This window comes from Palaemon carinicauda, unplaced genomic scaffold, assembly GCF_036898095.1.
Source record: "Palaemon carinicauda isolate YSFRI2023 unplaced genomic scaffold, ASM3689809v2 scaffold270, whole genome shotgun sequence".
In the NCBI taxonomy this organism is placed as follows: domain Eukaryota; kingdom Metazoa; phylum Arthropoda; class Malacostraca; order Decapoda; family Palaemonidae; genus Palaemon; species Palaemon carinicauda.
This window is the reverse complement of record NW_027170352.1, coordinates 50248-67687: the sequence shown is the minus strand read 5'-3', so window position 1 is coordinate 67687 and position 17440 is coordinate 50248. Positions and strand designations below refer to the sequence as shown.

The window sequence follows — 17440 nt, the reverse complement described above, 5'->3', positions numbered from 1 at the left end:
AGGATGGAAGGGGGAGGTTACTGCTTGGAAGGAGAGTCCCCTTCCATGATGTGGCGGGGTAGTTCTCCTTCAGGAGTTGTTTCTCTCTCCAATGAAAGGGTGGGCAGATCTATTTCAGGGGTTTCTTCTCTTCTTTGTCTCTTCTTTGGAGGAGAAACAGGCTTTGATGTAGCAGCTTTCTTTTCTTTTGTGAAAAACTGGTCTATTGTTAATTGTTTCTTCCTCCTCTGCAGTATTCTTCGAAAATGATACATGACACTATCATTAAACATATGCACTGCCCGGTTTGCTACTGCAATTTCTGGGTGGTATTTTTCAGCAAAAGCCTGCACATCTGCCCACTTGGAACAAATTTCATTGATGAGAGAACTTGGAACATCCTCCCTTACCTCATCCTCTTCTGAAGATTCCTGCTCCACAATCAGATCCTGCTGCTGTTGTTGTTGCAGGTGCAACAATTCCTCCGCAGTCAACTCGGTAGAATGGCTTTCTACAAGCTCATCAATATCATCCTTGTCGACCTCAAGCCCCAAACTCCTGCCCATGACAACAATTTCCTCAACGACATCAGTGTCATCAGAAATTACAGGGGTAGCAGTGCTTGGACCCGCCTCTGGTTGGAAACCTTCAAACTCCCTCTCTGTGACACATGATGGCCACAGCTTACGCCAGGCAGAGTTCAATGTCCTATAGGTCACACCTCGCCAAGCTTGGTCAATCATGTTAACAGAGTTGAGGATGCTGAAGTGTTCCTTCCAGAATTCCTTTAGGGTCAACTTCGTGTCACTGGTCACTTCAAAACACTTTCTGAAAAGGGCCTTGGTATAGAGTTTTTTGAAGTTTGAAATGACCTGTTGGTCCATGGGCTGGAGTATGGGAGTAGTATTGGGGGGCAAGAATTTGATTTTGATAAAGCTGTATTCTTCTTTCAAGTCATCCTCGAGACCTGGAGGATGTGCAGGAGCATTGTCCATAACCAGAAGACATTTCATTGGCAAGCTCTTTTCAATGAGGTAAGCCTTAACCTGGGGGGCAAACACTTCGTTTATCCACTCAGTAAAGAATTGTCTTGTGACCCAAGATTTAGTGTTCGAGCGCCACATAACTGGTAGTGCACTTTTACAAATATTATTTCGTTTGAACACCCGGGGGTTGTCCGAGTGGTACACTAACAAGGGTTTGATCTTGCAATCGCCACTTGCATTTGCACACAGCAACAATGTTAGCCTATCTTTCATTGGCTTGTGACCTGGCATCTTCGTCTCGTCCTTGGTAATGTACGTATTGGCTGGCATTTTCTTCCAAAATAACCCAGTCTCATCACAATTAAAGACTTGTTGTGCGATCAAATTTTGTTCATTTATGTACCGATCGAATTCCCCCACGTATTTATCGGCTGCAATTTGATCCGAACTAGCTGCCTCCCCATGCCTAGTAACACGATGAATACCTGTTCTATTACGAAACTTTTCAAACCAACCCCTGCTCGCTTTAAATGTAAATGAATCACTTTCACTGGTACTCGGACTTTTCTTCACTAATTCTTCATAGATATGCAACGCTTTTTCACAAATGAACGCTTCACTAACACTTTCCCCGGCCAACTGTTTTTCTTTAATAAATATTAAAAGCAACTTTTCCATCTCCTCAATCACTTGTGGCCTTTGCTTAGTTACCGCCGTAACTCCCGTTGCAACATTCGCCTTCTTAATCATTTCTTTATGCTTTAAAAACGTAGAAATGGTCGACTTCGCCATTCCGTATTCTACCGCTAAATCGGACACTCGTACACCATTCTCATATTTCGCTATAATTTCCTTCTTCAACTCGATCGTTGTTCGCACTGTTTTCCTCTTCTCCTTCCCCTTAACACTCATTACTTTCTTGGGACTCATTATGAAAGCTAAAAAAGCAATTAAAAGCACTGAAAATCACTAAATCACAACGAATGCTGATCGCGCGTTGTCTGAGTGACGCTCTCGAGAGAACTGATGCTTCCCGAACAAGCGAGAGTGGCCGAGATGGCGCGATCATCACAAAGCCCATGCGGTCGTCACGTGTTCGGCTGGTCGAGTACCGAATTTTTGGTCGAGCACCGCAGCAAAAATTTCTCGAAAATTTTGGTCGAACTCCGAATTGTTCGAGTATAGAGTCGTTCGACTACCGAGGTATCACTGTACTATGATAAAAACCAAGTAAAAACAGCTTTAGGTAGAAAAGTGGGTTACTTAGTGTGTTAGGCGGCCGAGTGTAGGCAATGGGCAGTAAGCCGTTAGGCCAGGAGTTAACCCACCCTAGGGTAGGAAGTAGTATTCGCAGATTTTCGATTTTCGATTTTCGCAGGTGTGTCTGTTACCTAATTCCTCCAAATAAGGAGGACTGACTGTCTTTCAAAATAAATACAGAAAGGAGGAGGGTCTGTCACGAAGGTAGAAATGATATATGCTAACACTTTCCCCTGCTAATAACAAACTTTGAGGGAGGGGAGAGAACATCTCCACGCTAACATGTTTCTCATAATCAATAGTGCCATACATAGTGGTTTGTCATACTTGGTTGATTTTTCCATTAGTTGGTTAATCCTTTTACCCCCAAAGGACGTACTGGTATGTTTCACAAAAGCCATCCCTTTACCCCCATGGACGTACCGGTACGTCCTTGCAAAAAAATGCTATAAAAATTTTTTTTTCCATATTTTTAATATTTGAGAAAATTCAGGCATTTTCCAAGAGAATGAGACCAACCTGACCTCTCTATGACAAAAATTAAGGCTGTTAGAGCAATTTAAAAAAAATATACTGCAAAATATGCTTGAAAAAATAATAACCCCTGGAGGTTAAGGGTTGGAAATTTCCAAATAGCCTAGGGGTAAAAGGGTTAATTACTTGGATATGGTTAGTTGTTGAATACCCACTTCTAAAACCTGCCTGCTCTCTTTGTTGATTCAAGTCTACCTGTATTTCTCTTCAACCTAATATGATCTATGTAAATATTTTATATATTACTGAGAATGAACTTATAGTGCGATCATTTATCAGGTCTTTTGCGTCTCCCTTTTTGTGAATTAATATGATTATAAAGTTTTCCAAGCTGTAGATATAGAGCATTCTTGCAGACATTTTGTGTGAAGTTCAGTGAGTTTTGCTATTGTAAAATCTCCATATATTGATAAATCAATTGTTAGGCCATTTTCTGCAGCATTTCCTCTTTTAACCCTTTTACCCCCAAAGGACGTACTGGTACGTTTCACAAAAGCCATCCCTTTACCCCCATGTACGTACCGGTACTTCCTCGCAAAAAAATGCTATAAATTTTTTTTTTTTTTTCATATTTTTGATAATTTTTTGAGAAGATTCAGGCATTTTCCTAGAGAATGAGACCAACCTGATCTCTCTATGACAAAAATTAAGGCTGTTAGAGCAATTCAAAAAATATATACTGCAAAATGTGCTGGGAAAATAATAACCCCCTGGGGGTTAAGGGTTGGAAATTTCCAAATAGCCTGGGGGTAAAAGTGTTGATAAATCCATTGTTAGGCCATTTTCTGCAGCATTGCCTCTTTTAATGCCTTTTGATACTTTCTTTATCACAGGTAAAATACAGTGAATGCATTTACTAGATTTTTCTTTCTTACAGAATGAATAAACAGTTACGAGAGGCATTCGATCCCCTGGCTGTAACTTCTGGAGGAATTCCACCATTAACATCTGCCGACTTAGTCACTTTGGCAGTTGAAGGTTCATTGTTAGCTCAGACTGTCAGAGATCACTTATGTGGTCCACTTGGCCGTTCTCTAGGATGTAGTCTTTCATTGGAAGGGTTAGAGAGCCAGACGCCTGGAGAAAAGATGGCACAACAGGTAGGTGTTTTGCCATCTTTGTACCTAGTGACATAGAATTTAATTGTAAATCTCATGGTTTTGAAACAAAGTTTGAAAATATCAAAATTATAAAGTATAGTTAGAAAATTTCAGCTATTGGAATGTAGTCTATAGTCTTGAGCTACCACGGGAATTATTATAACTTGAATTAAGGAAATATAGAATGTTTTAGTAACATTGGAACTTCTAAGGGAAACTAGTTAGTTATGAATATGAAAGTGGGTTTAACTTTCTTATTTACATAGATTCAGTAACCCATATCATTTTCAAAGTTATCTCTTGATTTCAGAGATCACCTGGAATTTTTTCCCTATTGATGCATACAAAGAACTTTCAATCAGTTTCCTAGTTCTAGTACCTACCCCTTATGACCAGTAAGTTTATAGAAGGAGTATCAGTTTTCTAGTTCTAGTACCTACCTCCTTATGACCAATTAGTTGATAAAAGGAGAATCAGTTTTCTAGTTCTAGTACCTACCTCCTTATGACCAATTAGTTGATAAAAGGAGAACAAATTTTCTAGTTAGAGTATCTACCCCAGTAAGTTGACAAAAGGGCTAAATAACGGTAAAAGGGACTATTAGATTTGTATAGAATAAAGTATCTCACTTATGAGAAGCTAGTAGCTTTTCTTTATGCCACAAGAGACCACTGTCCTAAGGCCTGTGATATTAGTGAATATAAATTGAAGAATTTAAGACCTTATCTAGAGATAACTTTGAAATTTATATAGGATTAGCTGAATTTTAATGTTTATCACTGAAGTGCCAGGCCTGCAATTTTAGACATCTTAACTCAGCACAAGAGTTTAAAGAAATATTCATCGTATAGATGAATAAATAACCTTTCCCTTGGTATATATATTTTTACAAATAGTAAAGTTTTCATACCTGTAAAAATAGATGGAAAGAAAAAGGTAATTGTTTCTACATGTATACTAACTTTTGTCGTTTAATAGGAGTATTTTCAAAATTTCTAATAAGTTTTCGGTATTTACTGGCTGGCAGCAGGGAAGTCCAGTTACCCATGTAGCACACTTAGTTGCCACTTTGTTTTCAGCTGCTTGAGAATACAGACGTACTCATGGTGGAGCTAATTTGCTGTTTTAATCTTCTTTTTAAGATAATTGTTTTCAGTTCATAGTTTGCCAGGGAAATTAAACAAGTAAGGTTTTGCAGTTTTCCTATTAACTGTATCTGAGTGACAGTTTTCTGTGTAATCTTCCGATATACACTTTTTGTTCCTGTTTCTATTTATTCCCTTGCGAGTGTGGACTGGTGACGATGGTGTCGTAACGGAGGAAGTAGGATATCGTTGCACACCATCGATAGGAGAACTGCAAGTTGCTCCTTGACATCTGGCACATCTTCATCTCTTCACACTGCCGGATGGCAAAGATAGTTCTACTAGACTGATCAATAGTTACATTTACATGGCTCTCACCGTTTCTCTCCCAATGAGAGAGACTGTTGTCAAAGAGTCCCAGTAACTCCTTTCATTAAAGTTGAAGAATTAGATGACCCTAATAGACAATGAAATAACAAGCTCCTACAGGAGTGCTCCATTACCCAATGGGCATGGACCCTCATCTGTTCACACACATGCCCATTGGTGTACTATTGTGTTAGGGCACCTTTAACTGTTCGTGTGTGCTCCTGCAGGTGAGGCCCCTCAAATGTTTGACTCGCCCATTAAAATGCTTCTATTTACAGGGATGCGCTCTTATCCTCACCTGTTTGCATGCTCCCTTCCTGTTAGCGGGCTCTTGCGCTCCTACAGGAGTAAGCCCTCATATGTCTGTGCTTGGTCTCATGTTCACACACCCTTGAGTTCTTCCCAGTGCGATCACCCTATAGTGCCCATCTACAGCAGCACGCCCTCACCTTGACCACCTAGATGGCTATGCTCACCCTCTTCAGAGACCTCACATTTACTTATTTTGTAAGTCAAGGAACTTCATAGTTCTACATTCTCGAGCGCATATTACGAGGCAAGAGAATATGTACCATCAGTATTCCTTCCCCTAAGATACGTATCATTATATGATGCAGGTGCTTACACACTGTCTATCTATTCTCTTTTCTCACAAGAAAAAGCACGCACACTACTGTACTGGTAGCAATATGGAGCTCGCTTTTCACTTCCTTTTCTGCATGATCTCTCTCTTTCTTTTGTGAGAGAGGGTAAAGATACCTACCGAGAGTTGTCCCTTCAGGGACAGACATCAGTGTTCTCTATGTTTTTTGGAACAATGATCGGTTTCTTGCCTAATTTGCCTCAACCGAATGCTGCTACTTCACTCAAAGGGGATGTCGTCATCTAAACAGATCTAATTGATGTAGCTGCTTGTTTCCAACAATTTCTTATTATTTTTTTCCAAACTATGTCTTTTGCAGGCTCACAGGCTTACACAGGATGGAAATCTCCAAGAGTGTTCTGCAAACATTATCTCCGTCAGTTGGAAGAGATTAAACACTTCGTAGTGGCTGCTGGTAGTGTGATTAACCCAGCTTCTTAAATGTTGTGCATGGACTCTTATGGACTGTATAGTTGGGACTTCTCAGTCTACAGGGTGCAAGGAAACTATGACCTGTTGTTCCGTATATAATGAGCCTTAAGTGATATTTTTCTTTTACATCACGAATGTTACTGTTTTACTACTCTAATCCATAATTTGGTTATACAGTATATATATATATATATATATATATATATATATATATATATATATATATATATATATATATATATGTATGTATGTATGTATGTACTTATATATTTATCTATCTATCTGTCTATCTATATATATTATATATATATATATATATATGTATATATATATATATATATATATATATATATATATATATATATATATATATATATATATATATATATATATATATATATACATATATATACTATATATATATATATATATATATATATATATATATATACATATATATACTATATATATATATATATATATATATATATATATATATATATATATATATATATATATATATATGTGGGTAGGGAATGTTGGGCGTTTGTCAGTGCGTATGGGCCAGGTAGTGAGAAAAGTGAAGAAGAGCGGAATGAGTTCTGGAATGAATTAACTAGGTGTGTAGAAGGACTGGGTAGAAGGAATTATGTAGTTGTTATGGGTGACTTAAATGCTAGAGTGGGTGCTGGAGAGGTAGAAGGTGTCATTGGGAAATATGGCGTACCAGGTGAAAATGAGAGTGGTGAGAGACTGGTAGATATGTGTGTTGAACAAGAGATGGTAATAAGTGCTAGCTTTTTTAAAAAGAAAGATAAAAATAAGTATACATGGGTAAGAGTGGCAAATGGAAGAGTAGTAGAAAGGGCATTAATGGATTATGTGTTGATAACTAAAAGAATGTTTGGAAGATTGAAAGACGTGCACGTGTTTAGGGGGATGGCTAACGGTATGTCTGATCATTTTTTGGTGGAAGGAAAATTAGTTGTAGCAAAAGAGTGGGGGAATAGAGTAGGTGGATGTAAAAGGGAGCTAGTGAGGGTTGAAGAGCTAATAAAACCGGGGGTAAAAAGTAAATATCAGGAAAGGTTGAAAATGGCATATGACGAGGTGAGAGTAAGAGAAACTGGTAATTTAGAGGAGGAGTGGAAGTTAGCAAAAGAAAATTTTGTTGGGATTGCAAGTGATGTATGTGGCAAGAAGGTTGTTGGAGGCAGCATGAGGAAGGGCAGTGAATGGTGGAATGAAGGAGTGAAGGTAAAAGTGGAAGAGAAAAAGAGGGCTTTTGAAGAATGGCTGCAGAGTAATAGTATAGAGAAGTATGAAAAATATAGAGAGCAAAAGGTGGAAGTAAAGCGCAAGGTACGTGAGGCAAAGAGGGCAGCTGACCTGAGGTGGGGTCAGGGACTGGGTCAGTCATATGAAGAGAATAAGAAGAAGTTTTGGAAAGAAGTGAAGAGAGTAAGGAAGGCCGGCGCAAGAATTGAAGAGACAGTGAAAGATGGAAATGGAAGGTTGTTAAAAGGAGAGGAGGCAAGGAAAAGGTGGGCAGAATATTTTGAAAGTTTGCTGAATGTTGAGGACGATAGGGAGGCTGATATAATTGCGGTTCCAGGTGTTGAGGTGCCAGTGATGGGAGATGAGAATGAGAGAGAGATTACAATAGAGGAAGTGAGGAGAGCACTAGATGAAACGAGAGTAGGAAAAGCATCGGGTATGGATGGTGTGAAAGCTGAGATGTTGAAGGAAGGGGGTGTGACTGTACTTGAATGGTTGGTGAGATTGTTTAATGTGTGTTTTGTGTTGTCAATGGTACCAGTAGATTGGGTCTGTGCATGTATTGTACCACTATATAAGGGTAAGGGAGATGTGCATGAGTGTTGTAATTCAAGAGGTATTAGTTTGTTGAGTGTAGTTGGAAAAGTGTATGGTAGAATACTGATTAATAGGATTAAGGATAAAACAGAGAATGCAATCTTGGAAGTACAGGGTGGTTTTAGAAGAGGTAGGGGTTGTATGAATCAGATTTTTACAGTTAGGCAGATATGCGAGAAATATTTAGCAAAAGGTAAAGAGGTGTATGTTGCGTTTATGGATCTGGAGAAAGCATATGATAGAGTTGATAGGGAAGCAATGTGGAATGTGATGAGGTTATATGGAGTTGGTGGAAGGTTGTTGCAAGCAGTGAAAAGTTTCTACACAGGTAGTAAAGCATGTGTTAGAATAGGAAATGAGGTGAGCAATTGGTTTCCGGTGAGAGTGGGGCTGAGACAGGGATGTGTGATGTCGCCGTGGTTGTTTAACTTGTATGTTGATGGAGTGGTGAGAGAGGTGAATGCTAGAGTGCTTGGACGAGGATTAAAACTGGTAGGCGAGAATGATCATGAATGGGAGGTAAATCAGTTGTTGTTTGCGGATGATACTGTACTGGTAGCAGACACAGAAGAGAAGCTTGACCGACTAGTGACAGAATTTGGAAGGGTGTGTGAGAGAAGGAAATTGAGAGTTAATGTGGGTAAGAGTAAGGTTATGAGATGTACGAGAAGGGAAGGTGGTGCAAGGTTGAATGTCATGTTGAATGGAGAGTTACTTGAGGAGGTGGATCAGTTTAAGTACTTGGGGTCTGTTGTTGCAGCAAATGGTGGAGTGGAAGCAGATGTACGTCAGAGAGTGAATGAAGGTTGCAAAGTGTTGGGGGCAGTTAAGGGAGTAGTAAAAAATAGAGGATTGGGCATGAATGTAAAGAGAGTTCTATATGAGAAAGTGATTGTACCAACTGTGATGTATGGATCGGAGTTGTGGGGAATGAAAGTGATGGAGAGACAGAAATTGAATGTGTTTGAGATGAAGTGTCTGAGGAGTATGGCTGGTGTATCTCGAGTAGATAGGGTTAGGAACGAAGTGGTGAGGGTGAGAACGGGTGTAAGAAATGAGTTAGCGGCTAGAGTGGATATGAATGTGTTGAGGTGGTTTGGCCATGTTGAGAGAATGGAAAATGGCTGTCTGCTAAAGAAAGTGATGAATGCAAGAGTTGATGGGAGAAGTACAAGAGGAAGGCCAAGGTTTGGGTGGATGGATGGTGTGAAGAAAGCTCTGGGTGATAGGAGGATAGATGTGAGAGAGGCAAGAGAGCGTGCTAGAAATAGGAATGAATGGCGAGCGATTGTGACGCAGTCCGGTAGGCCCTGCTGCTTCCTCCGGTGCCTTAGATGACCGCGGAGGTAGCAGCAGTAGGGGACTCAGCAGTATGAAGCTTCATCTGTGGTGGAAATGTGGGAGGTTGGGCTGTGGCACCCTAGCAGTACCAGCTGAACTCGGCTGAGTCCCTGGTTAGGCTGGAGGAACGTAGAGAGTAGAGGTCCCCTTTTTGTTTTGTTTCTTGTTGTTGTCGGCTACCCCCCAAAATTGGGGGAAGTGCCTTTGGTATATGTATGTATGTATATATATATATATATATATATATATATATATATATATATATATATATATATATATATATATATATATATATGTATATACTATATATATATATATATATATATATATATATATATATATATATATATATATATATATATATATACATATATATATATATAAGGGATTTTGACGTAGGAAAAATCTATTTCTGGGCGAGAGACCCGTGCCGCCCAGTGAAATGCTCCTTTTACATCATTTCTAAGGTAATAACTGCTATGAATTTACCAGAGAAAAAATTGTATAGGAATGCTAGGTTGAACCCAGCTCGCTCCCCTAATAAGGTGTCGGTATAAATAACTGGGGCGTGATAAATCACAACCAGAGGTCTCGCACCATTTAGATAACTCCTGTCAACATCCCCGAACAGCGAGGAGCCGTTCAATAACCCAACTCCAATCGCTACTACGAACGAGCCCACCCACGCTAGTGACGTTACTCCTATAGCACCCCAGATTGGGGCCCGGAAGGGAGGGACGGGTGGGTTCACTGGGCGGCACAGGTCTCTCGCCAGAAATAAATTTTTCCTACGTCAAAATCCCTTTTCTGGGCTCTGACCTGTGCCGCCTATTTCACTGGGCGGCACAGAGAATAGGGACCCAATATGGCTAACTACCTGGGGAGAAAATAACACAAAATAAAAATACATAGTGTAGTTTTATAACAAACAGAAGGGATAGGAATCCCATAGGCAAGAGATCAACATGGTTATGAGTGGACAATATCCACTGAAAACAGTAATAAAGTAACCCGAAGGTAAGTAATCCACAATGTAAAATAGCAATAAAAAACATGGTAAACAATCCCATAGGGATGGTAATGGTTCAAGCATAATGTGAACATAGCAAAATACATAATATCAAAATTAAAATAAAGTCAACTCGAGGGATAAGCACAGATGAAACCAAAACAATTGGTAGAATTAATCAATGAATAATAAAAATAATACACCATAGGGGTGTATGGCAAAGGATAACCAAACCAGGTAGGGACAATAAGAAAGCCAGGCAGGAGGGAAAGAGGACAGAGCAAGATGTTGTGATCAGGACTCAGAGCCTTCAGGAGGAACTACATTCCCAGCTGCTACTGTTGCAAATTTAAGAGCTTCTAAAGGTTTCAGGTAGTGGCGTTTAAAGACTTTAGGGGACTTCCAACCCGTATATTTTGTGAGCTCATCAAATTTCATATGATGAAAGAAGTTAATTGAAGTAGCAACAGCTCGAATATCATGGACGTGTGGGAATGACTCAGGATTAGCTTGTTTAATAAAGTAAAGAATTTGTTGTCTAATTCCTTTAAGGGTAATGGTTCCTCCATTCTCTCCAATAAATAAGGGCCCTGTGGAAGTTCTATTTAAGTAGGATTTCAGGGTGGTAACTGGACACAGGGATGGATCCCGAGGAAGTGGAACAATCTTCCAGGGAGACCACCTGTTTTGGGGGTCCTCATTTTTAGCCAGGAATACTTTGTTACGGGAGAGAAGGACCTCGCCCGAAGGGAGAAACTCGATATGACCTTGGTCTCTAGACAGGGCCGACAATTCTGATATTCTAGATCCAGAGGCGAGGCTCAAAAGAAAAAGTGTCTTTCTTAACAATGCCATATAGTTACAAGATTCATTCAAAGTGTCAGAGGCTAGCTTGAGGACATCGTTCAAGAACCAAGAAACTGCGCTAGGGCGAGTTGATGGTTTCAGTCTGGCACAAGCTCTTGGAATGGAAGAGAGTTATGAATCCGTCAGGTCAATGTCAAAACCGACATGGAAGATCTTTTTCAAGGCTGATATGATCGTGGTAATCGTGTTGGCTGCTAGGCCCGATTCAAAAAGAGTTCTAAAGAATGTCACAGTCAGGTTCATCGTCATTTTCTCAACTTGTGAGTCTTTCAAAAACTTTGCCAGTTTTTTGACGGCTGAGTCATACTGACGAAGAGTGGATTCTCTCTTGTCTGATTCCAGGAATAGGGTATTCAGAGGGTCGATGTTTGCACCCTTTTGAGCTGCGAAATTCATGAAGTCCATAAAGTTAGGGCATTCAGAATCCTTGAGGAAGCGAACACATTGCGCGTTTGTACTACCTGTGTTAGAACAGGATTGGGTATCCGCCGGGGGCGGAGACCTAGCTCTAGTAACAAGGGGAACCAGTTGCTTTAGGGCCAGTTGGGGGCTATCAGAGCCACTCGGCCCTTGAAAGATCTGAGCTTGTGCAGTACTTTCAGCAGGAGATTTATCGGAGGAAATAGATAAATCGTCTTCCAAGTGTTCCAGTCTATTGACATAGCGTCCATGGCATAAGCCTGAGTGTCCAGGTTGGGGGCTACATAACATTCTAGTTTGTGATTGGATTCCGTCACAAACAAATCCACCTGGAAACCCGGGACCTGAGATAAGGATTGGAAGGATCGATTATCCAGTGACCACTCCGACTCAAACGGGGTCGTCCGGGAAAGTGCGTCCGCCACTACATTCCGAACTCCCGCCAGGTGGACTGCTGATAGATGCCACTTGTATGACGTTGCCATGGAGAAAATCGCCAACATAACGTGGTTTATGTGGGCTGACCTGGAGCCGCCACTGTTGATGCAGTGGACTATGACTGCGCTGTCGAGGATCAGTCTGATATGTAGATTCCTGGCTGGGTTGAGACATTTTAGGGTAAGCAAGACTGCCATGGCCTCTAGGACATTTATGTGCATTTGTTGAAATATTGGAGAACATAACCCTCGGACTTTCTTGTGTTGAGAGTAACATCCCCACCCTGTGAGGGAGGCGTCTGTGTGAACGACGAGTCCCGGGGCAGGATATTGCAAGGGAACTGACTTGGAAAGATTCTTGACCTTCGTCCAAGGCTGCAGACTTTTTCTCAGGATTGGGGGAAGGCGAGTCCGCCTGTCTCGACGTTTCTTGGTCGCTCTGGAGTGCCACACTCTGTTTATGTCCTTTAGTTTGGACTTTAGGACGATGTCTGTGACGGAGGCAAACTGTAAGGAACCTAGTATTCTCTCCTGGTTCCTTCTGGATGTCAACTTGTGTCTGAGAAACTGTTTCGTGTTCCTCGCTATTTCCTTCCTTTAGGCTTTGGGCAGGCACAAAGTATGGGAATTGAGGTCCCATTGTAGCCCTAGCCACTGAAACTTGGTCTCCGGGACCAGGCGGGATTTCTCGAGGTTGACCTGAAATCCTAGACGTCGAAGGAAGGAGAGGGCCTTGTTCGTCGCCGTGTGGCAGTTCCGGACGTTGTTCGACCAGATCAGCCAATCGTCGAGATAAGTCACTACTTGAATCCCTTGGGTTCGAAGTTCTTGAATCACCGTCTCTGCTAGTTTGGTGAAGATTCTGGGCGCTATGTTGAGCCCGAATGGCATCACCTTGAAAGCATAGGCTTGTTTGCCCAGCTTGAAGCCTAATAAGGGGCGAAAATGCCTTGCTATTGGAACGTGATAGTAGGCATCTGTAAGATCGATGGAGGTGGAAGTAGGGTCCGCACCTGCGAGACGGTAAGCATGTGGAATTTTTCGCAACGAATGAAGGGGTTTAGACGAGACAGGTCCAGGATTACTGTACCCTTCGTTTGTCTGAGCCTTTCTTTGGCACGCTGAATAAGCGACCTTGAAATTTTAAGCGATGCATGCTTTGGATTGCGTTCTTTTGCAACAGATCCTTTGTAAATGAACGTAGCTCTTCTGTCGGGAGTTGGTAGAAACTGTTTGGTGGAAGAGGTCCCTGTAACCAGCTCCACCTCAGACCTTTGGATATTATGCTGGAAGTCCAGTTGCTGAACTTCCAGTGGTCCCGAAATTTGTATAGTCTCCCTCCTACCTGCAACTTCTCAATGGCTTGATGATGATTTGCCACCTCTGCCTCCGCGGAAAGCCTTGCCTTGGTGAGAACCCCTTCCGCTACCTCGGTTACGAAAGGCACCTCTGGAGCCTCTGTGGCGCTGGTAGCCTTGGAAAGAACCCTGAGATTCATAAGTGGGGTTGAAGGCAGGGGAGGCAGCAAACGAAGTCGATGCGACTTGTGTCTGAGGAACCAACACACACTGCTGTTGGGGTTGCCCCTTAGAGGTAGAAGGCTGGGAGCCCTGTGAAACATGGACAGACTGAACTGGGACAGGTTGCACTACCTGAAGTGGCTGTCTGAACTGTGAGGAGTGGAAGGGACTCAACCTCTTCCTGCCACGAACTGGAGCACTAGGAGATTCATATTTCCTTTTGGGAACTAGACCCCACCTAACCTTGAGGCTTTGGTTAACTCGAGCTGCCTCGCTGAGGTCCGGACCCCAGACCGGGGCTTTGATGAGTCTATTAGGTTCATGGCGAATAGTAGCCTCCGACAATACATGACGTTGGCAACGGAGTCTGGCGTTATGGAAGTCATATGCGTCAATCAATAAGGTCTGCAGAAGTGACTTCGTGAGGACCTTAAAGATAGGTTCCTCGTCGTAAGTGGCAACGGTCATCTCCGATAGAGCAGTAGAATTAATGGATCTACTGAGCCTACACCGGGTCTCAAACTCTATTTTGATTAGGGACTCTGGTAGCTTGGGGAGGCGTTCACTGAACTGCGTCGAAGCACAGTCCGGGCTCAGTTTTCCTACCGAAAAGGTAGATGGGGCGTTCCGCCAGCACTCATGGTCACCAGGGAAGAGAAGGGAAGTCAATTCCGTCTCCCGAAGCTGGGGTAAGGGCTTCTCTTCCTTGGAAGCCTGATAGGCTATTTCCATGATCTTGGTTGTGCATGGATAGGGGTATGCTCGTCTATTACAAACATAGTATATGAGTTCTTATGGGGTGTGAGCATTGTGTTCACACAATCCCACTCGTTGAAGGCGCGGACCAAAACAGACTGGGCCTGTTCCTTGGGGAAGATCACAGTCTCCTTAGGGACTTTATCTAGGCGGATCAGAGCCTCATCAGTCAAGCGAGTGAAGCCGGGAAAAGGAAATTGCAGACCCGGCGGGTAGAACTAGAAGTCCTCAGTCAGTCGAGTTCCGAAACCTTCAATGGACAACATGCCATCCGAAAAGGGGGCATGTAGAGCTAACCTCCAGGGGTTACTCTTAGTAAAGGGTGGAAGCTTAGAGGCGTCGGGGATGGCATATTGCTGCTGTTGTGGCAGCCCCGAACGCATGAGACCCTGGACTAGGTTCTCAACATTAGCAACCCTTTCTTGCTGTTGTTGAAGAGTCACGATGGCTTGCTGAGTATGTGACGATAACATCGTCTCGAAGCGAGAAAACAGCTTCTCTGAGAAATCCGCCGGGTTAAATGGTTCCGCCGGAGGGGGAACAGATGCCGAACCGGAGACCGGTCCTTGAGAAGTCGAGGGCACGGCGACGGAGTCTTTGGGGACTCTAGTGGAGGAAGATTTGGACGACCTCGATGATTTCGAAGACTTGTGGGTCTTATGCAAAGGCTTGCGGTGAGCCTTAACCTTGGGGATCACAGACCGGAGCTTGAGATCAGCACCGGAAGTCCCCGGAAAACCTTGAAAGGAAGATTGGTTCGAAGTAGAAGAGAAAGTCGGGCTGAGGAGAGGAATCTCAGCCCGGGACCCACCTGACTCACCTATCTCCCTATCTGTGTCGGGTTCCTCAAGAACCATGGGTTCGACGTCTAAATTGAGGGTTGCGACGTCTTCTGTTATCGTCCTGCTCGTCTCTTCTTGGTCTGGGGCCAAAAGCAGGGACTCAATATTCTCTAAAATGAGGTCCGCCAACTCCTTGGGGACCGCAGCAGATGTTTTTGCATGTGGATAAAGGAGGGAACACCACTGTTACGATAAGATATAAGGTTGCTTAACCTTTACATTCTGGGCAGATCCGCCAATCCAGACCTTGAGGGAAATCCAACACTCTGCAATACGGAAATCTGTGCAGTTGGCTGCCATAATTGGAGGTGACGGGTTTGGCGACATGACGACTGAAGACATCGACGAGTTGTTGGACTGCCATTCCCAGCCCCTAACTGACGCAGACCTCGAAGACCTGACGAAATCGGCAAGTGAGGAAGAGAGTGATACCCAGGAAGAGACCCAAGAAAATGTCGAAGAAACGGGCTTAACATTAGAACGGCTTGCCAAGGCCTGCAACCATGCGAAGGAGTTGAAAGAAATGTTGCAAGAGTGGGACGAGGATATGGTTCGCTCGATGCAATTCTGCAACAAGGTTGATGACATAATGACTCCCTACAAAATGCTCTTGGATCGAAAAAAGAAGCAGCGGCAACATCTTCCGATCACAATGTTCTTCCAGCCTCGCAAAAAAGAGCCAGTTCCTCTTGCTAGTACGCCTTCGGAAGAAATTGAAGTTTCCCAGGAAGAAGTTGAAGAGGTGTCCCAGGAAAAGACACCTCCGTCTGAAGAGACGTAAAATACTATCATTGGCTGCACAGTAGAACACATCATCAGCTTCATCATCATCATTTCTACTCGGCAGCAAATTCATCGCCATCACCATTCAAGTTTTTCTTCAACTTCTTTCGTGGTGAGTACAGTAACAATCTTTATTTTTTACTTTAATATTCTTACTGTACATTCTAAAACTGTATTTGTGCCTGTTTTATAGTTTAGTACTGTACGTACTGTATGCATTAAGTTAAAGGGAAGGTTTTAAAAGTCTACATGTTGTAACCTATCATATTTTTTTTGTTTAAAATTTACATTTACGTACGTAAAACAATCTCTCTCTCTCACTCTCTCTCTCTCTCTCTCTCTCTCTCTCTCTCTCTCTCTCTCTCTCTCTCTCTCTCTCTCTCTCTCTCTCGTAAATTGTTTTCCTGCTATGCTACGTACAATACTGTATAATTTATATTTGTAAGGTAACATATTTTGTAAATGCTTTTACTGTAAATACTGTATGTACTGTATCATTATTTATCACTATCATCATGCGCGTTAAATGCCTTGTTTGTTCTGAGCGTGGTTGTTTACTGAGCGTACACGCCGTCGTTTCAGGCGGCGTCATAAAGAAAAACATTTCATTTGGAAGTCCTAAGAAAAATACGTAAACTAAAACATTGTTAATAAACAAATCAACATACAGTACTGTATAATCAATATAATCGATGCAAAAACTAACCTATACATATATGTGTACTGTACACTAAATGAGTTTGTTTCTTCATTATGATCAGAGATGAACGTAAACAAAACATTGGTTGCCATTTTTTATCGTGCTTTTTAGGTGTTTAGGAAACGCATGATATAAAATCGCCTTTAATATTTGTGCCTGTTTTAGTTTAGGGTGCTGTAGTACATGCATTAAGTGTTCTGTACATTAAAGGGTGGTTTGTTAACAGTACTACGTACAAGGGAAGGTTTTAAAAGTCCGAATATACATGTTAAATAAATAGGTAAATATGATGTCACTACTTCGCGGATTTTCACCTATCGCGCCCGCGTCTGGAACCTATCTACCGCGATAAACGAGGGTTCACTGTAATATGAATATATACAACATGAAAACCCAGACCGGACCGGATCCCACCCGCCTACCGATGGCCAATGGAGACGGCGGGGAGAAACAGCAACGGAAGGGTAGGGGAAATACTGAATAATAATGTATAACAAGCCTC

General features: G+C 42.2%; 1 protein-coding gene across 1 annotated transcript in view; it reads left to right on the top strand.

Moving 5' to 3' along the window:
* The window catches only part of LOC137636321 (golgin-45), a 124351-nt gene that overhangs the window by 90323 nt on the left and 16588 nt on the right, over positions 1–17440 (top strand). Inside the window, exon 7 of the mRNA XM_068368729.1 lies at positions 3637–3859. Coding sequence (XP_068224830.1) covers positions 3637–3859 — 223 coding nt within the window. The remainder of the gene's footprint in view (positions 1–3636; positions 3860–17440) is intronic.